The sequence below is a fragment of the Toxorhynchites rutilus genome, chromosome 2 (assembly GCF_029784135.1).
Source record: "Toxorhynchites rutilus septentrionalis strain SRP chromosome 2, ASM2978413v1, whole genome shotgun sequence".
In the NCBI taxonomy this organism is placed as follows: Eukaryota; Metazoa; Arthropoda; class Insecta; order Diptera; family Culicidae; genus Toxorhynchites; species Toxorhynchites rutilus.
The window spans coordinates 100,202,088-100,219,836 of NC_073745.1; the positions used below are offsets into that span (position 1 = coordinate 100,202,088).

Below are 17,749 nucleotides of genomic sequence, written 5' to 3' on the forward strand. Positions count from 1 at the left end.
AGAATGGTCCGTCCAGAGGTCCACTGCTCGGAGACGTTTCTCGTGGAGTATGTTGGGCTGGAACTGAGTCTGGACAGACCTTTTTCGCGAAATCGAATATCCATCGGTTGGAGTATTCTTCACTATCGTTGGTAGATGAGCGGTTACGCATGTTGCGAGCTACCCTCCACAAGGTACGTATTGAGGTTTCACGAGAAAGACCTTCAATGAAATTGCGCCAGTAACCGCGTTTTTTTGCTTTAATTAATTGTTTCAGCTGTATTTCAAGCTTTGAATATTCCTCGAAGTGTGTGGATGTTCCATGTCTACGAAAAGCTTTGAAAGCATCAGATTTTTTCAAATACAATTTTGTGCATTCATCGTCCCAGCCAGGAGTGGCTGGTTTTCTTTTAAACGGAGCACTTGGAACTTTTCTCTTTTGTGCTTCCAGTGAGCTTTTATACTTCAAATCGACAAAGAATCGATATTCTTCCAATGGTGGAAGTATATCTATTGATTCGACACCGATTGTTACCGCCGTTGCAAATTTTTGCCAGTCGATGTTCCTTGTTAGATCAAATGGAACTCGAGATGGTTCAGTGGATTGCGGGCTACACTTGATTGATATACTGATTGGCAAGTGATCGCTACCATGGGGATCATTGATGACCTTCCACTGACAATCTAATGATAACGAGCTTGAGCAAAAAGAAAGGTCGAGACGACTTTCTCGAGCCGGAGGTTTTGGAATTCGTGTCGCTTCACCAGTGTTCAAGATAGTCAAGTTGAAATCGTCACATAAATCGTAAAAAATAGCCGCTCTGGCGTCATCATAAGGATCACCCCACCCAGTACCATGAGAGTTCATATCACCCAGAATTAGAACTGGGGATGAGAGAATCGAGACTATATTCCAAAGATGACTACGGCTAATGTTAGTATTTGGAGGAACGTATACTGAAGCTATGCAAAGTTCTTTATTCTTTGCAGTTATTTGACACGCGACAATTTCGACGTCTGATAGAGCTGGGAGAGGAATTTTATAGAAAGAGTAGCACTTTTTGATCCCCAAAAGTACTCCTCCATAAGAATCATTTCTATCCAGGCGAATAATGTTAAAATCGTGGAAGTTGAGTTCAGTGTCAGCAGAAAGCCATGTTTCAGAGAGGGCAAATATATCACAATCATAATTTTGAAGTAAAAATTTGAACGAATCTAGTCTTGGCACTAGACTACGGCAGTTCCATTGTAGCACATTGATCATATCTTCTACTACACTAGGGGAATTATCCATCGAATGATATGATTGATGCAAGGAGGGGCCATGAAGCAGTCAATTGCTTAAGATAAGACTTTAAAGATGGAAGCAAGGCAGAAATAAAGCTTCTGAGGGGGTCTTGAATTTTTAACGTGTTTAGTATGAAGTCCACAATGTCCGAAAAAGCTATCAATCCTCGATTAGACGCGAATTTTCTACGAGAAGTTCGAGGAGCAGCGTTTTTATTTCTCCCTTCTCTGGGTAATGACGTAAAATCCTTGCTGCAACCAGGAACTGACTGAGAAGGAGCCTTCGGATTTGTTTTTTTATTACTATTACCCTTGGAATTAGACAATCTTCCGAGGGTCACTTTAGGTTTCTTACGGTGCACCGTTGGTGAAGAGAGCTTTCTTTTTGATGATTCATCCTTTATTGAAGATTCTGGTGCAGCCGTAGTATGACCCTCATCAGAATCAGAGTCCGATTCTTGAGATGACAAAACCGAAAATTGGTGTTCATCTTGAGCGGCTGATGCGGTTTTTAGCATTTCAGCATAAGTCCGCTTGGAGCGTCCAGCGATAGAACGCTTCACTTTATCGGAGTGCTGTTTCTACCTCGGGCACTCCTGTAGAGGGTGAGGATTCTCGCCACAGTGGATAAATTTTTCCACTGTTTGTGTGCAAGAATCCTCACTATGTTTCTCGCCACATATACCGCAACGAAATTTGTTGCCGCAGTGGCTAAACGAGTGTCCCAACTTTTTACAGTTGGTACAATTATAAACCCGTGGTACAAACAGGCGCACTGGGAAAAAAATATTTTCTACTTTCACATAGTTTGGGAGAACAGAACCTGCGAAAGTAATCCGAAAAGAGTGCGAGGGCTTATAAACTTTTTTGTTTTCTTCCAAAGATGCTGAATGCAGGTTTCTAACATCCAGGATCTTTACAACTTTACACCTATCATCGAGTTTTTGAAAGAACCCGAAGCTTTTTTCAATTCATCGACACTCAGACTCGCGTCGGTTACTACGCCTTCTATCTCCACCTCTCGAGAAGGGATGTAGATGTGATATTCCCTGTTAAAAACTTCGTGGTCAACAATCTTGTTGGCCACATCAAAAGTCAGTGCTTCTACACGCACATGGCATCGGTAGATGTCATAACGGTTGCGCAAACGATGCGCAACCGTCTATGAAAAAAAAACACACACACACACACGCACGCGCGCTCAAGAACTCAACTTAAAACTAACTTAGACTAATAATTAACTTAAATTTAAGAAAAATATATAAATATATATATCTCAAAAAAAAAATTCTTCCAAATAAAAAACAAAATACTAATTTGCGGTGTCCGAACAACCTTGAACACCCCTATTCGAAGCTATACAACGCCGCACGCTACGAGGTAAACACAATAGCGTGACGGCAAAAGTTGTTGTTGATTATACTTCTCTATGATGAAATCGATGCCGCTGGAACCAATTCACAGATCGCCGGTCCGGCGTTGCCGGAGAGGTGCTGCTTCCTCGCTGTTCCGGGTATTAACGGCACTTATCTTGCCACGAACGGTCAAAGAAAAAAAAAACCAAAGGCACTTTGGCGGAGGGGAAAAAAAAACTTCACCAGCTTCGATTTGTAGCAGAGACGCGAACAATAAGCGTCCGGCTCTTTCAACTATCGATTAAGGAATGTCGAGCATTACTTAATAGATCGCAAAGATGTTTACAACAATTTATAGGACACATTTCGCAATCACAATCATTATTTTTCTTGAGATAAACAATAGAATATGTAATTGTGAAATGTACCGTTTTGATTGTTTCCATTTTGTGTTCCTCGAATGGATCCGACCAAACGGAGTCCTACGTCTCTTCGGTTATGTCCCCGACCTTACTCACCCTTCTTTTTTTAAATAAAACACAATACGCTTGTGCACAACCTCGCTTGTGACCAACCTGTCTTTTTCACGCTTCAGGTAAACAATTCCCCTTCTACTTTCATCCGTACTGTTTGTATATACCGCTCCCTTAACCAAATTAGTGTCAAAATGGTCTCACCTAGTACCAGTGACCCGTCTTAAGGTAGGTTTAGAGTTCCCGTGAACGTGAACGCGGACAAACACTTTTTTGTTAATAATTCATCAGCCCATATATAAAACGCGAGGAAAACATCTTGAAACGATAGGAAGAAACATTTTCTAGTTAAAAAACATGTTTAAACGCAATTCATATTGATAAAAGAGGATTGATTCAATATTTCACAACGATTCTGAATTTCCACCGTGGAATCGAGATGTTGGTGAACTCACCATAGTTCACCGACTTCGGTGAACGTGAACGTGGAAACAGTGGTGAATATAAACGTCAAAATGTTTCCTCGTTCATGTTCACGTTCGAATGTCCCAAGGCATTCTGAAAATTATTTCACCGTGAACTGTAAAAGGATATGTTTAGCAATTCTTAAGTTGAAATGAAAATTTTGATATGGATGCTATTTCATTTAATCAGATCTCTGCACGGGTTGAAAAACTTCGTTGCTTCGGGTTGATTCGTGAACAACTGTATATTCTATCCGAATTACTTTATTGAAGCTCAATGTTTATATACTTCACGTTCACTGCCGAACTTTGAATATGAACGTGAACGTGAACGAAAACGTTCTATTCACCACGATTTTTTGAGTTGTTTGTTCGCAATATAGTTCACCGTGAAATGATCATACTATTCCACCACCTGTTCAAGTTCACGTTCACGGGAACTCTAAACCAGGCTTTACATGTAAACAGGTCTACACAACAATGCCAGAAATGATCACGTGTCTTCATTTTGTAAATAATTGAATTGTTGTGATATATTTAATTTAGTAAAAAAATTATAAGAAAGCGATGTTTTTCTCAGTGGCATTTGGTTATTTTTTCTCCAGTGTCTTATATTATATTTTTATTCACTCAATCAACGGTAATGTTCATTTCCATGTACATGTATTTTCCTGAATGCTTTATCATAAGCCACGGTCAACGATATTGAAGATCGTTTTTTTTTGTAAACATGATAAATGGAAAGCCCGTAGTGCAACATTGTTTTTTTAAACTCATTAAACGCAAAAAATATAAAAAAAACATCACGAATAGTGTTCTTGATATGTATCATGTATATTAGAATGAAGTTATGAAGAATGAAGTAGATTAATCAAACAAAATGAAAATAGTAATTTAAAAACTCTTTTTTTCGTTCGATAAGTTCGATCGTGAAGATATTAATGCGTGGTACACAAATTACGAAACGCTTAAAATGCGGATTTTTCATCAAAGTGAGACCCTAATGATCATGAAGAAGGTCAAGAACGTACATTCGACCAATGAATTCAACTGCCTGCCTGTATGATCAAGGTGCCCTAGTTTTATTTTGCATCCTGCGATTAACAGACGGGATAAGCTTATGTGTAGCAGCCATGACAAAATTATGATCCGGTAGATTAACGTGATATTCGAGATGCAATAATCAGTGCATGCAGTATCTGCCTGCTGAGTCTTGAAGCGACCCTAATTCCTCCATATATGTATGTAGAGATGCTTGGAGAATACCTCGCCTAACCATGCTTCATATTTCATTACAGCACACTTGCGCTTTGTCGTCAAGTTCCAAAAGTGCATCACCCTTGTCGAAAATCGAACACTTCTCTAATTACATTTTTGTTCAACTTATGTTGTTACCGAGGCTATATTTTTTTCCTGACATCAATTTTGTTATTTTTGTACGAGTGAAACAAATCTCAAGTTTCCACTCGGTTCGTGGCAGTTCAACACATACGGGACATTTTTTGGTTACTCGGCGCATGATTATTTATCGGCAGATATAGCAGGGTTACTCCAAGCGCCTCCCCAGAAATTCGAAGGTAGAAGAATTAGTTTGTAGAATTAATTTCGGAAAAATAAAACAGTCGAGAATTGCACGCTGAAAGAATTGGTCGAGTTTTAGTTGTATGAAAGAAAGCCAAGTGTAGCATCTAAAAGAAACTCTGCGTCTGACTGACTGTCGATTAAGATTTCTGTTTATTTTCATGACTCTGCTTAAATACTAGTTTACACTTATTTTCTTAACTCTACACAAAACGTAACGTAATTTACTGGGCGGAGCATCGCACAGGGAAATGGTGCAAGTAGAAAGTGAAAGAGATGGAACGAGGACGGAGAAATGTTCTTGTGCTTGCAATTGGGTTTCCGCCTTTCACGCACAAGCATGTCTCAAGTGGGTCATTGAAATAAAACACTGACGCTTGCGTCGTGCGACGAATTGTACACACGGTTCAAGTATCATGTTTACTTCTTTGGTGGGAATGTTGTTTCTGCGGTCATAAATTGTTTGGTGGGTGATAAACAGTTTATGACCTGTGGTTAAAGAGGGTTTGGGATCTCGGATAATTGAATTTCACCAAGTGTGAAATGAGATGAAACATTTGTAATTTAGGTGTTGGAGGAGGTCTGTGGGAAAGTTCAATTTTGGAAGGCGTAGTGCCACACCATCCCCCTTAGGGAGATTGATGTAACACAATGGAATCATTCTTGCTCAAAATTTAGGGATAAGATTTTTGTGGATGCTCCTGTTTTTTAATAATGATTAGTATATATAATATATAATAATATGTATGAAGAACAGTTGTTTTTTTTTTACAATATTTGGTTTTATTTATTTCGCTTAGTGATAAGTTATTTTATGTATAATATGAATGTGCGCGTATATACACGTTGCTCTACTGTTCCCTTCCCCCTAACCGGGAGTGGGGTTATATTTTATAATACGGTTTTTATGAAAACAGATTTTCTATTGCACTACTGATTGTGGTTTCATTATTCATAAAATAATTATTAACAATTGGTACAACATGTGGTATACTCTTCAAAATTTAAAAAGTGAATGTTTAAAAAAAAAGATATATAGTTTTCAACTGGGTATTTGTTTTAATGTTAGTTTGAAATTAGAATTTTTATTGACTCAACGCGTATGATCTTCTTCGTTACTCGTCTCATCTCTGTCTAGAAGAGTGGACATGTGAGTACGGAACAAAGTTTCTGAACTAATCAGTACAATGCGCTAGAGCAATTGCCTTTCGTTCTTTTAATATGCCCATTTTATATTCCTTCGCTAGTCAGCTCTTGTGCTGCTGCATTATATTCATGACCTTTTATTTAGGCTCATTTTTCTCTTTTATCTAGATGAGCAAACTCTTATGTTTGACTTCCATTTTAATAAATGTGCACCATATTTCTTTTTTTTTTATTTCGCTTCTTTGGGTCTTCATAAATTTTCGGATTCTTGACTCTCAGGTCAAGTCCTTATAAAGTCATTACTACGCTTCGTCAAGAAAAAGTTAGAGATATTAAAGACAATCGTGCTATTTTGAATTTTATGACATGGAATTGATCAGACTTCTGCCACTAATTTTCTAATAACTCGAAGTTTTTAGGAATTAGAAATTGGAAATATAATTGGAAAAAGAGAGAAAAAGTTAAACATATCCAATTTTTAAAATTTCAAGAGTATAAGTGATTTATTTATTTTTAGTGCATTTTGGGATTTATACAATGATTTCATACATGGAAATGGCATTGTTGACGATTTCCTTTCGTGTATGATAATGTTATCTTATCGCTTATGTATGTGTTCACGAGCTTCTTATTTCTCATGTTCTTGAAAAACATTTAGATATATATATATATAAGAATGTTTATTTATTCTTCGCTTGCATTTCAATATAAAAACTCTATTCATGTATTCTCATTGGACCATTACCATGATATTAAATGTTATTCTTTAACCTTGATTTAATATCCTTACACAGCTGATGAAGCTGCTTTGCATTCAACCTGTTTGTTGGCAAAAAAAAATAAAATCGTCATATTTTGCGCATTGCCCATAATAATAATTTTAAAAGCTTATTGTTTCTATCGACTTCTTTGTCTTCAATATGTTACTTTCATCGGTAACTGTACCGAAATTCATTAATTCCTTGTCATTTTTAATTCGATATTTTACTTTCTTCGGTAATTTATTTCTCGTACTAATAAAATAAAAAGTAATTGTACTGATTCCTATTTTTCATTCAATATTGATTTATTTTTCATTTAATATTGATTTAATATCCGTATTAATTGGATAAGGAATTTAATAATGTGAAAAAAATAATTTTATAATTAGAGTAATTAAATTAAGAATTAAATTTGTTAATCAATAAGCTACGTCGTTGTTACAATTGTATGCGAGGGGGCGCTAGCCATGAGCCTCGATTCAATTAAACAAACGAGCGCGCTTGAAAAATTGTTTATCCTACATTATGGTATATATTTTGGTGCAAGCACGTAACGCGCGCTGCTGGTCACAATTGTTATTATTATTATTTGGCCTTAACCATCGTATCGGCCGCTTTAGAAGGTCGCGATTCACAAATTTGTATCGCTTCCAAGGTTGTATATATATATATATATATATATCTTTGTCTGCAAAATAAAAACAATTCATTCAAGCCTCATTAGGCCATTGCCGTGAAATTATATGTTATTTCATATTATATGCATCTAGTGGTATTTTGGTAATCGAAAAAGCTAAATGCTCGCTGATACAAACTGTGCTTTCGAGGTGTGTGCTTTAATTCTAAATCGTTTTATCTCTTCAAAATATATAACGAAAACCATCTTTAAAAAAATAGAAAATAAACTACTAAACTCATCCATGTCCATGCTTTCACAACACTCGGTCTATTATCAGAATCGACTACTATTTCTCCTATAATAAAGTGAATTAATGGATTTATTTTTCAGTCATTCATTTTTCATCATTTCAAGAATTTCTATTGGTTTTTACAAAATCTTTTTTTTTTGAGTTCCCTATTGTAATCATGCTTTTTTCTATGGGTTTTGGAAGACTTACATCTCTCTATATTGCTGTTGTCTGCCTTGCTACGCCTGCTGTTACGCTGACTTCTCCTAGGTCCGCTGCCGCGCCGTTTACGTTTGGTTGGTAAATGTTGTCGCCATATATTTATCTTCGATATTCTGCTGCTGGTTGACTTACTTGTCGGCTTGCTGGCTCGTGCTTTCCGAGTCTTCTCTGGCTGGTTTCTCTGGCTTGAAGGCTTCTCAGCTGGGTCCGGCCGGGGTGGTAGAGCCGGTTTTTGCAATTCTTGATTTACAGGAATTTGTTGCTTCCGTCGGATCCTTCTAGGAGTGTCCAGTTTTTTGCAGAATACTGCTTGACTTGTAAATGCTATTTATTCTGGTTGGTCAGGTGGCTACTGTCGGCTCCACGATTTCACTGTGTCTGCGATTCTAATTTTACGTAAACGGCTTCAATAGTTTCCGCTGGGGTCCAATTTCTTCCCCATCTTGGTGATTTCCACTTTCACCATCTTTTCACTGAATGTTTCGTTACTCAATTTATTCACACTCGCACTGCGTCCGGTCGGTTCAAAAAGTTCATTTAGCGAATTTTTCTTTGCTTAAATGATTCATATTCACACCGTACCCGGTTGGTTGGGACCTAACACACACAACACAACACAACAGTAGGCTCTAAACTCTGCGTTTAAATTCACTTTAACACGCGATAACAGCATCGGATCTGTCGGTTCACTCGTGACTCCGTGTCACTGGTCGCCATGTAGCAGGTAAAAGATACTCTGCGTCTGACTGACTGTCGATTAAGATTTCTGTTTATTTTCATGACTCTGCTTAAATACTAGTTTACACTTATTTTCTTAACTCTACACAAAACGTAACGTAATTTACTGGGCGGAGCATCGAACAGGGAAATGGTGCAATTAGAAAGTGAAAGAGATGGAACGAGGACGGAGAAATGTTCTTGTGCTTGCAATTGGGTTTCCGCCTTGCATGCACAAGCATGTCTCAAGTGGGTCATTGAAATAAAACACTGACGCTTGCGTCGTGCGACGAATTGTACACACGGTTCAAGTATCATGTTTACTTCTTTGGTGGGAATGTTGTTTCTGCGGTCATAAATTGTTTGGTGGGTGATAAACAATTTATGACCTGTGGTTAAAGAGGGTTTGGGATCTCGGATAATTGAAATGAGATGAAACATTTGTAATTTAGGTGTTGGAGGAGGTCTGTGGGAAAGTGCAATTTTGGAAGGCGTAGTGCCACACAAGACCGTTCAGGCAACGCTACAGTCTGTAATAAAAAAACGTTTTCGGGTTCACGAATGAGCCGGTTTGTTGGAGTGCTCTATATAGTCTGAGTTGTTTATATTGGGATGTCAAATTACAGTGTCGACGTCTGGTGGCGAAATTCGTGCTCGGGAGGCAGATTACTCTCTATCAGATCAGATGGTCCGAGTGCAGGGTAAAAATATTAAAATTAGAATAAAAGTTTCTACTTCATGTTTGTTAATTACCTAATACATGTAGTCCTTACATTTACTCAACCATCCAACCAACCGCAAACACTTCGTTCGTTCGTTCTCAAACAGTTCTTTCCCATACAGTTCCCTCGCAAACAGTTCGTTCTGAACCAGTTCGTTCACAAACAGTTCACTCTCAATCAGTTCGCTCTTAAACAGTTCACTGGCAAACCGTTCTTTCGGAATCAGTTCGTGGGAAGAACTACCGTTCTTTGAAAAAGAACGACCGTTCGTTCACTCTTTTTGGTGAACTAGTTCTTTCGTACCGTTCGTGAACGATTTGCCCATCTCTAGTGCGGACCAAATAGTTCTCGGTTTGGAACTAGTGCGAAACTAGGTTGAAACCAAAGAGCTGGAATTGACAGGTGGTTCGTTTTCGACAGTATGATGATAAGGCATGGAAGATGCGAGAGGGGATAAAAAATGACAGCGACTATTTTTGTTTATAAACAAAGCAGGTCTAATTTTTATGCTACATAGCGGTCCACACCAACATATACATACGCTGGGCCGGTTTCAATCGAACTAGCTGTTGTGTCTCACAACCCGCACGATCAGGAGAGTCTCCAGCTAAAGCAGCAGTCGCCGGGAAACGATATGCATGGATATCCACAGCGTATCGCTATCACTCAATCCTAATGGGTCGCCAACGACTAATTCCACCAAAGCGAATGGAACTTAGAGCAGTACGGCACAAGCCCGCCGGTAGTGACCCTTTCATATCCCACAATCGCTGAATTACCAATCCCAGCAGCAACAGCAACAACCCTCACGTTCCGTAAAACAGCAATGCAGACAACAACTTGCAGCAGTCACCGAAACACAACAATGATGCCAACAGCGTAAACAAAACCAACGTTTATGCGCAGCAAACACATAGCGGTATGCACTCATCATTGCATGCCATTTGTTATCCTCTTTCTAGGAAAACTCTAGCCGTTCGTTTGGTCGCTGTCAATTCGAATTCAAGTAATGGCTGAACAGCAGTTCTGACATAACGTTCCACCTTATTATACCGCCTTGGTTGAAACTGATAGTCAATTCGTTTTTGAACCTGGGTTAGTTCCAAACTGACTCTGTAATAAAAAAACAGTTTTCGGGTTCACGAATGAGGCGATTTGTTGGTGTGCGTTACATCGTCTAAGTTGTTCATGTTCGCGATGAAAAATGTACAGTGTCGACGTCTGGTGGCGACAATCGTGCTTAGGAGGGAAATTAATCTCTACCAGATTAGCAGGGCCGAAGACTGTTTTATTAGTTAAAATTTGAATAGAAATTTCCACTTTATGTTATTTGATTAACTAACACATGTAGTCCTGATATTTACTTAACTATTTGCCTATACATTTCTTGTTATTCCCACGAAAACTTACCATTATATTATAAAGTCATCGTCAGACAAAGTTTTTGTTTGGAATTTTTTTCTTGATTCTCAAAAAACGAGTTACTTTATTGCAGGGGTTTTCAGATTTTTTTTATTACAGAGTACTTTTTATAGCAAAAATATATGACGCAGCACCTGCATTTTTCATCAATAAAATAAATCCAGTTACACGACATCGGGCTCGGAGTGAACAAGGGAAATCACTCTATGCCCAGTGAAATTAAAATAAAGAATCTTTTTTCTCAATGAGGGTTTTCAAGTGGGAGCTTTTGCTATAACTTAGCGGAGCACTAATTTCACGCGGAGCACCATTTGAAAACCCCTGCTTTATTGCATAGAATACATATTCGATTTTTCATTTATGAAACATGATTATTCCACCTCAAAATCCGTAACCATTTTCGCCACTCACAAGAAGCTTAAGGTGAAGTTGGAAGGAAGCCACAAATGGCTGCCACAATGGCGTTCATTTTTTTCATCTCCCGCCCTCATCCATCGCCCGAAAACAATAATTTTGCGAAACAGCGTGAAGAAAATCATCGTTTTCGCACACTTCCCATCGAGTAATATCAACCAAATTGTAATCGATTACTCACAAGATACAAAATTTTCATCTGCCGTCGCAATGTCTAGTGAAAAACGTCGGAAAACTCGAGCTAGTGCTCTGAAAGTTAAATTTTCATTTTTCAATTTTCCGCAATGGTTTTGTTTGTGTTGGTGAATGCATCGTTATTTCTTTGACACTAATGCCAGACAACATCATCGAAACAGTTATAAAAACCACTCAATAAAATATTATTGATGGGTCTATAATGTAAGTGTTAGTAATAATAACATTGGTTGAGAAAATTGTATTGCAGAGCTCGGAACACTGCCATGGCTGCCTCAGTTGTCAGTAATAGTAAACAGAAAAGTATTACATTCATTCGAAATGTCTCGGCCAACGAAGAGAAGGAACACATCGTTCATACATTTTACTTCAGTATTGAATTTTTATTTTTTTTTCAAATGTATTCTAAGACCCGTGTCAGTGAAGCGCCACACAGTCTGACAAGTGAATTGAGCTATTTACGTACAATCAAAACAAACGTAAAATCAAAATAAACGAAACAAATTGCTCTTCTCTCACAAACACTATTACCCCATTTTTACACGTGGTTTTACCCATACTACAATGGCTTCCTTCAGGTGGAAGCTAGCCACAAATGGCTGCCACAATGGCGCTCATTTCTTTTATCTCCCTCCCTCACCCCTCGCCCGAAAATCAATCATTTTGCGAAACAGTGTGAAGAAAATGATCGTTTTCGCACACTTCCCATCAAGTAATATCAACCAAACTCTAATCGATTACTCACAAGATATTAAATTTTTATCTGCTGTCGCACTGTATAGTGAAAAACGTCGGAAAACTCGAGCAAGTGCTCTGAAAGTTAAATTTTCATTTTCAAATCTTCGGCAATGGTTTTGTTTGTATTGTATTGTTTTGTAAAGCATCGTTATTTTTTTGACACTGATGCCAGACAACATCATCCAAACAGCTATCAAAACCACTCAATAAAATGTTATTTCTGAGTCATAGCATTTCATGTAATGAAAATCAATAGAATAAAATTGTGTTGATATCAATACAATCATTATTTTTACGTTTAATGGGTCTATAATGTAAGTTTTAGCAACTTTAACATTGGGTAAGAAAATTATATTGCAGAGCCCGGAACACTGCCACGGCTGCCTATGCTTTCAAAAACAATAAACGGAAAAAAATTACATTCAATCAAAATGTCTCAGCCAACGAAGAGAAGGGTTAAGGCTCTCCAACGTGAATATGTGAAAACAATACGACCAACGAAGGAAAATATTAATGAATTATCAGCATCGAGTTACTATGCGGAAGAACTTGTTAATATCAAAAGAGCCCCAATTCGCATGTGTTATAAATTTGCTCATGTTACGCTCGCGTATAATCAGAATTTTACTTCATATGCAAATGCACCTTCTATGTATATTTGTATTTGCCATTATTCATCGAAACATATCGTTCATACATTTTACTTCAGTATTGAATTGTTATTTTTTTTTTTCAAATGTATTCAAAGACTCGTGTTAATGAAGCCCACACAGTCTGATAAGTGAATTGATCTATTTACATGTGCTTTGCTCTTCTTTCACAAACACTATTACCCCATTTTTACACATGGGTTTACCTATACTACTACAATGGCTAGCTTCCGCCTTCACCTTCAACCTTCATCTTAATGCCGTTAACGCGAATATACTCTAAAAAATTAGTATCCGAATTGGATTACGATTCCAATAATACGTCAATAAAAGCAGCAAGATTTTCATTTTAATAGCAGTTAGGTTGAAACTCTTGCGAACTTAGGCTGAACTGAATAAAAACATAATAAAATAATAAAAACAAATTCGCTCATCCAAACCACCCTCCCCCCCTTCCTCTTTTCGCATTATGTAATTTGTGCACGACGCTTTATGAAAATCATTTGGCAACCATCACTTGCAAAACACTCCTCGAACTGTTTCGCTGCATTGAAATCCGCATCGCATCGCGTCAAATATGTCCTCGGCCTCAGTGTAGAGTCGTATCGAAAGTGATCTAAAGTGCACTGTGGGCAAACATACTCCAAATGCATTAGCATTGATGTTTATTTGCACTCTGTGTTTTTCATCTAATAATGTTATTTTTCTCGTTGTGATAAACCGAGAACAATTACTTATGATGATTTCCGCAACTACGGAGTGTGCATCTTTTGATAAGAGCGAATGCAAGGAACATCTGGACAAAATTCGTTTTTATATTGCAAACTATACGCAACTGTGCCGTTTGTGTTTGAGCAATGACCGATTGGTAAACCTGTACTCAAATGTTCAGGGCAAGGATGTGTCCAAAGTTAGACACTTTATCAAAGAATCACTTCGGATGTTGGAACAGACTGTATGATGTGATGTGAAGGGTTTTGAAGCACTATGTTTAACATGCAAATTTTCTTAACAGATTGACGAAAAGGACAGGCTGCCACATTTCATCTGCAAAAAGTGTGAACGGATTCTGAACACAATATTTAATTTTAAGAAACAATGTGAAGATTCCAGGAGAATTTTGGAAAAGGTACGGGATAAGACCATTGCACCGGATGATTTGAGAAACTCTGATCATAGTCAAGCTGAAAGAAATGAGCTCCAGAGTTGGGTGGAAACGGACAATGTCGGGACGGATTGTGAGGAGAACCCGAAGGAGGTGCGTTAGAAGAATAATGTTATAAAAATGACTATTTTAATATTCTTGTAGCTACCACGAAGCATTAACCTTGAAAACGTGGAAGAAAATACCAGGGTGGAAAAGCCGTGTGAAGGGACGGATGCAGTAAAACCTGACTCAGATGAGACCAAACAGGAAGTTTGCGATCTTGGGAGTCTACTTCTAGGAACAGAATCCAACATAGAACAGAATGATATCATAAATCTGGCCGAAGAAGATCAAACTGTGATACACGAAAAAATAGAAGAAACTGCCAGGGTGGAAGAACGTTGTGTTGAAACTAATGCAAAATTGAATGAGATCGAACGGGAGGGAGTGAGCGAATTAGGATTTCTGAATGATTTTACAAATATGATCGAAGAGAATACTGGGAAACAGCCGGAAAATCATGATGAATTGCTGGAAGAGAAATATCCGAATGAGAATTTGAGACCAGATATACTGAAACAAACAAATGATGTAGTGCATACAAAGACTGTAAGAAGCAACCGTGAAGCGAGAAAAGAACAGAAGACACGAGGGAAGAAGACTGACTCGAGAGATCGCTTCAAAAAAATACCTGAAAAGAAACAAAAATGTCCCGTTTGTGGCGTGCTGGTTAACAACATTAAATATCATATGATATATCATGAAAAAGTTCGCCCACATCAATGTAAGAATTGTCCGAAGAGCTTCGCTACTCGAGACAAATTACAATCCCACGTCAACAGTGTCCATCTGAAGAAAAGGGATTACAAGTGTAAATTTTGTGATAAAGCATACTTGGAGAGGAACAATCTCAAAAGGCACCTCCGTTTCCACGAGGGCGATCCGCAATACAAATGTGATCTGTGCCCGGAAGCGTTCCGGTTCGCTGAGCAATTGCGCAGCCATAAGCTAGTGACACATACCCGAGGCGAAACACATGAATGCCATGTAGGGAACTGATCACTGGAATCCAAAAACGTGTTATTTGATTAATAATTTGTTTTGTTATTCATAGGTGTGCGGTAAAATATTCCCCTTGCGAACAACGCTGAACAAACACATTAAATTGCACAACAAGGAGAAACCCCACAAATGCGACTTTTGTGAAAAGACCTTTCACGTGTCTCACTGGAAAATTGCCCACATGCGAATACACACTGGCGAGAAGCCAGTGCTATGCCGAATATGTGGAATTGGGTTTCCCTCACACAAAGGTCGTAGTCTACATATGCAAAAGAAGCATGCAAACGAACTGATCTCAAAGAAAAAGCACATTGTTTCGGATTGTTTGAGTAAATCTGAACATAGTCGAGCCAAAAGAGTCAGCAAACACCACAGGATAAAATTGAAAAACATCGGGCCTAACTGTGAGGATGTTCCTGAGAAGGTGAGAAAGATGTATAATGTTACAAACATGACATATTTTAGTATTCTTTCAGCAGGCACAAAGCATCAACGATGGAAAAGTTCAAGAAACTTCCAACATGGAAAAAAAATGTGATGAAATTGATGCAGTGAAAGAAAAATCAAATGAGATCAAACAGGAAGTTTGCGATCTTGGATTTCTATTTCTGGGAACAGAACACAATATAGAACAGAATGATAACACTATTCTAGTCGAAGAATATTATGCTGTAGAACAAGAGGATTTGACGGAGAACCACGATGAATTCGAAGAGACTGCCAGAGTGGAAGAACCATGTGCCGAAACAGATGCAGTAGAAAAAGAAGCAGATGAGATCGAACAGGGAGATGAATATTCGGATGAGGATTGGAGTCCGGACAAACTGAGAAAAAAACGAAGTACACGAGGGAATGGAACTGCATCGAAGGATTGCTATAAAACAATACCCAAAGGAAAAGCAAAGTGTCCCATTTGCGGATCGCTGGTTAGCAACATTAGGGCTCATTTGATATATCATGAAAAAGTTCGCCCTCATCAATGTACGGAGTGTCCGAAAAACTTCGCGAATCGAAGCAAATTACAATTACACATCAATAGTGTCCATCTTCAGAAAAGGGATTGGAAGTGTGAATTTTGTGACAAAGCATACTTGGAGAGAAACAATCTTAAAAGACACCGACGCAGTGCCCACAAGTGCTAAGTACAAGTGTGATCTACGCCCGTTAACGGTTTTCTTCGTGCACAACAATGAGAGGCCCCACAAGTGCTATTTTCTATGAAACTATTCACATGCGAATCCCCACAGAAGAAAAGCCAAAACAATGTCGAATATACGGTATTGCATTCTCTCATCACAAGGCTAATAGGGTGCATAAGTGAAATAAACATTCGGATATTATTTCAGAAAGAAACGAAATTTGAGAATTGACTCTTTAGTATTAGTGCGTTGCAAAAGTTTTTACCTATCTATGTTTTGCTTAGACACGAGGGGGACTTTGCATCAGGTTCTTTCCTCAACCTGTAGATGGCTGTAGGGCCCTCGTTCCCAAATTAAATACACAATACACAGGAGTTGAAAGTAGTGTAGATAGAGATCGTTTGACGAAGCATAAAAAGGCAGTGGTAATACGAAAGGCAAAAAAACAGGACTGCGGTCTACGAACGTATTTACAAGGGCCTCGATTAATGATGGGAAACATGATGTCATTGAGAAACTCTACTGCTGGTCGTAAGCCCGGAAATGAGCAGCGTTGGAGTCAAAACTTAGCTCAAGCTCCGGAAAATCGCGTGGATAACCCCAACCTCTACTTATCCGTGCCGAGGGATTGATGGCCGATGATGTTTAAAAGATACTCTCTCGACAGCGGAATCTGTGGAGGACTAGGTCACCCTCCACAGTATTTTTCCCTTATTATGTTACAGCAGGGCCCTGACACAGTGGACCGTTATAGTGACTCGTGGGATGGGAATGAGTGAAACCGTAAAACGAAACAAAAGAAGAACGGAAGGAGCGAACGGAGATGGAATGTAATCGTTCTAGTAGCAAAATTGAAGGGAAGTCAAGTTACTCTTCAGTTATTGCCAACACCTCAGGTAATTTATCATTTAATAACTCATCCCACTGAGCATGGCTCTAGATCTCGATCACAGAACCACGCGTTCTGATTGACCCGCTCGATGCGAATCACCTATTACCAACATCTCGGATAGTTTTAAGTCCGCTGGGTATGACTCAGTGGAGGCATGTCATCTCAATAACTGAACCACATTTTCTGATTTAACCGCTATGTTCAAGCCAGGGGCCCAGCAATCCATCCGGTAACAATGTGTCCACCTGACACGACACAATGGAGGCATATCCTTTCATTACTGGAATCGTTAGTGATGGTGGTGACTGTTGTCTATCCTGCCACTAGCAGAAACTCAAGTAGCCTAGATAATTGAAGGTTTGACCAGAAATGAATTAACAATAATTTTTTGATATCATATTGACTCGGGACATACGGTAAGCAAAACCGTCCCTATAATATTGCAATTGTTATGGGCCAGTTGTTAATATCAAAA

At 38.5% G+C, this 17,749-nt stretch overlaps 1 protein-coding gene across 1 annotated transcript in view; it reads left to right on the forward strand.

The window, feature by feature from the left end:
* The first annotated feature begins 13,674 nt into the window (after window positions 1-13,674).
* LOC129765979 (zinc finger protein 91-like) overlaps window positions 13,675-17,749 on the forward strand; it is a 43,331-nt gene continuing 39,256 nt past the window's right edge. Inside the window, exons 1-5 of the mRNA XM_055766439.1 lie at window positions 13,675-13,989; window positions 14,050-14,292; window positions 14,344-15,228; window positions 15,296-15,667; window positions 15,720-16,378. Of these exons, the coding sequence (XP_055622414.1) occupies window positions 13,696-13,989; window positions 14,050-14,292; window positions 14,344-15,228; window positions 15,296-15,667; window positions 15,720-16,378 (2,453 nt within the window). The 5' untranslated portion in view covers window positions 13,675-13,695. The remainder of the gene's footprint in view (window positions 13,990-14,049; window positions 14,293-14,343; window positions 15,229-15,295; window positions 15,668-15,719; window positions 16,379-17,749) is intronic.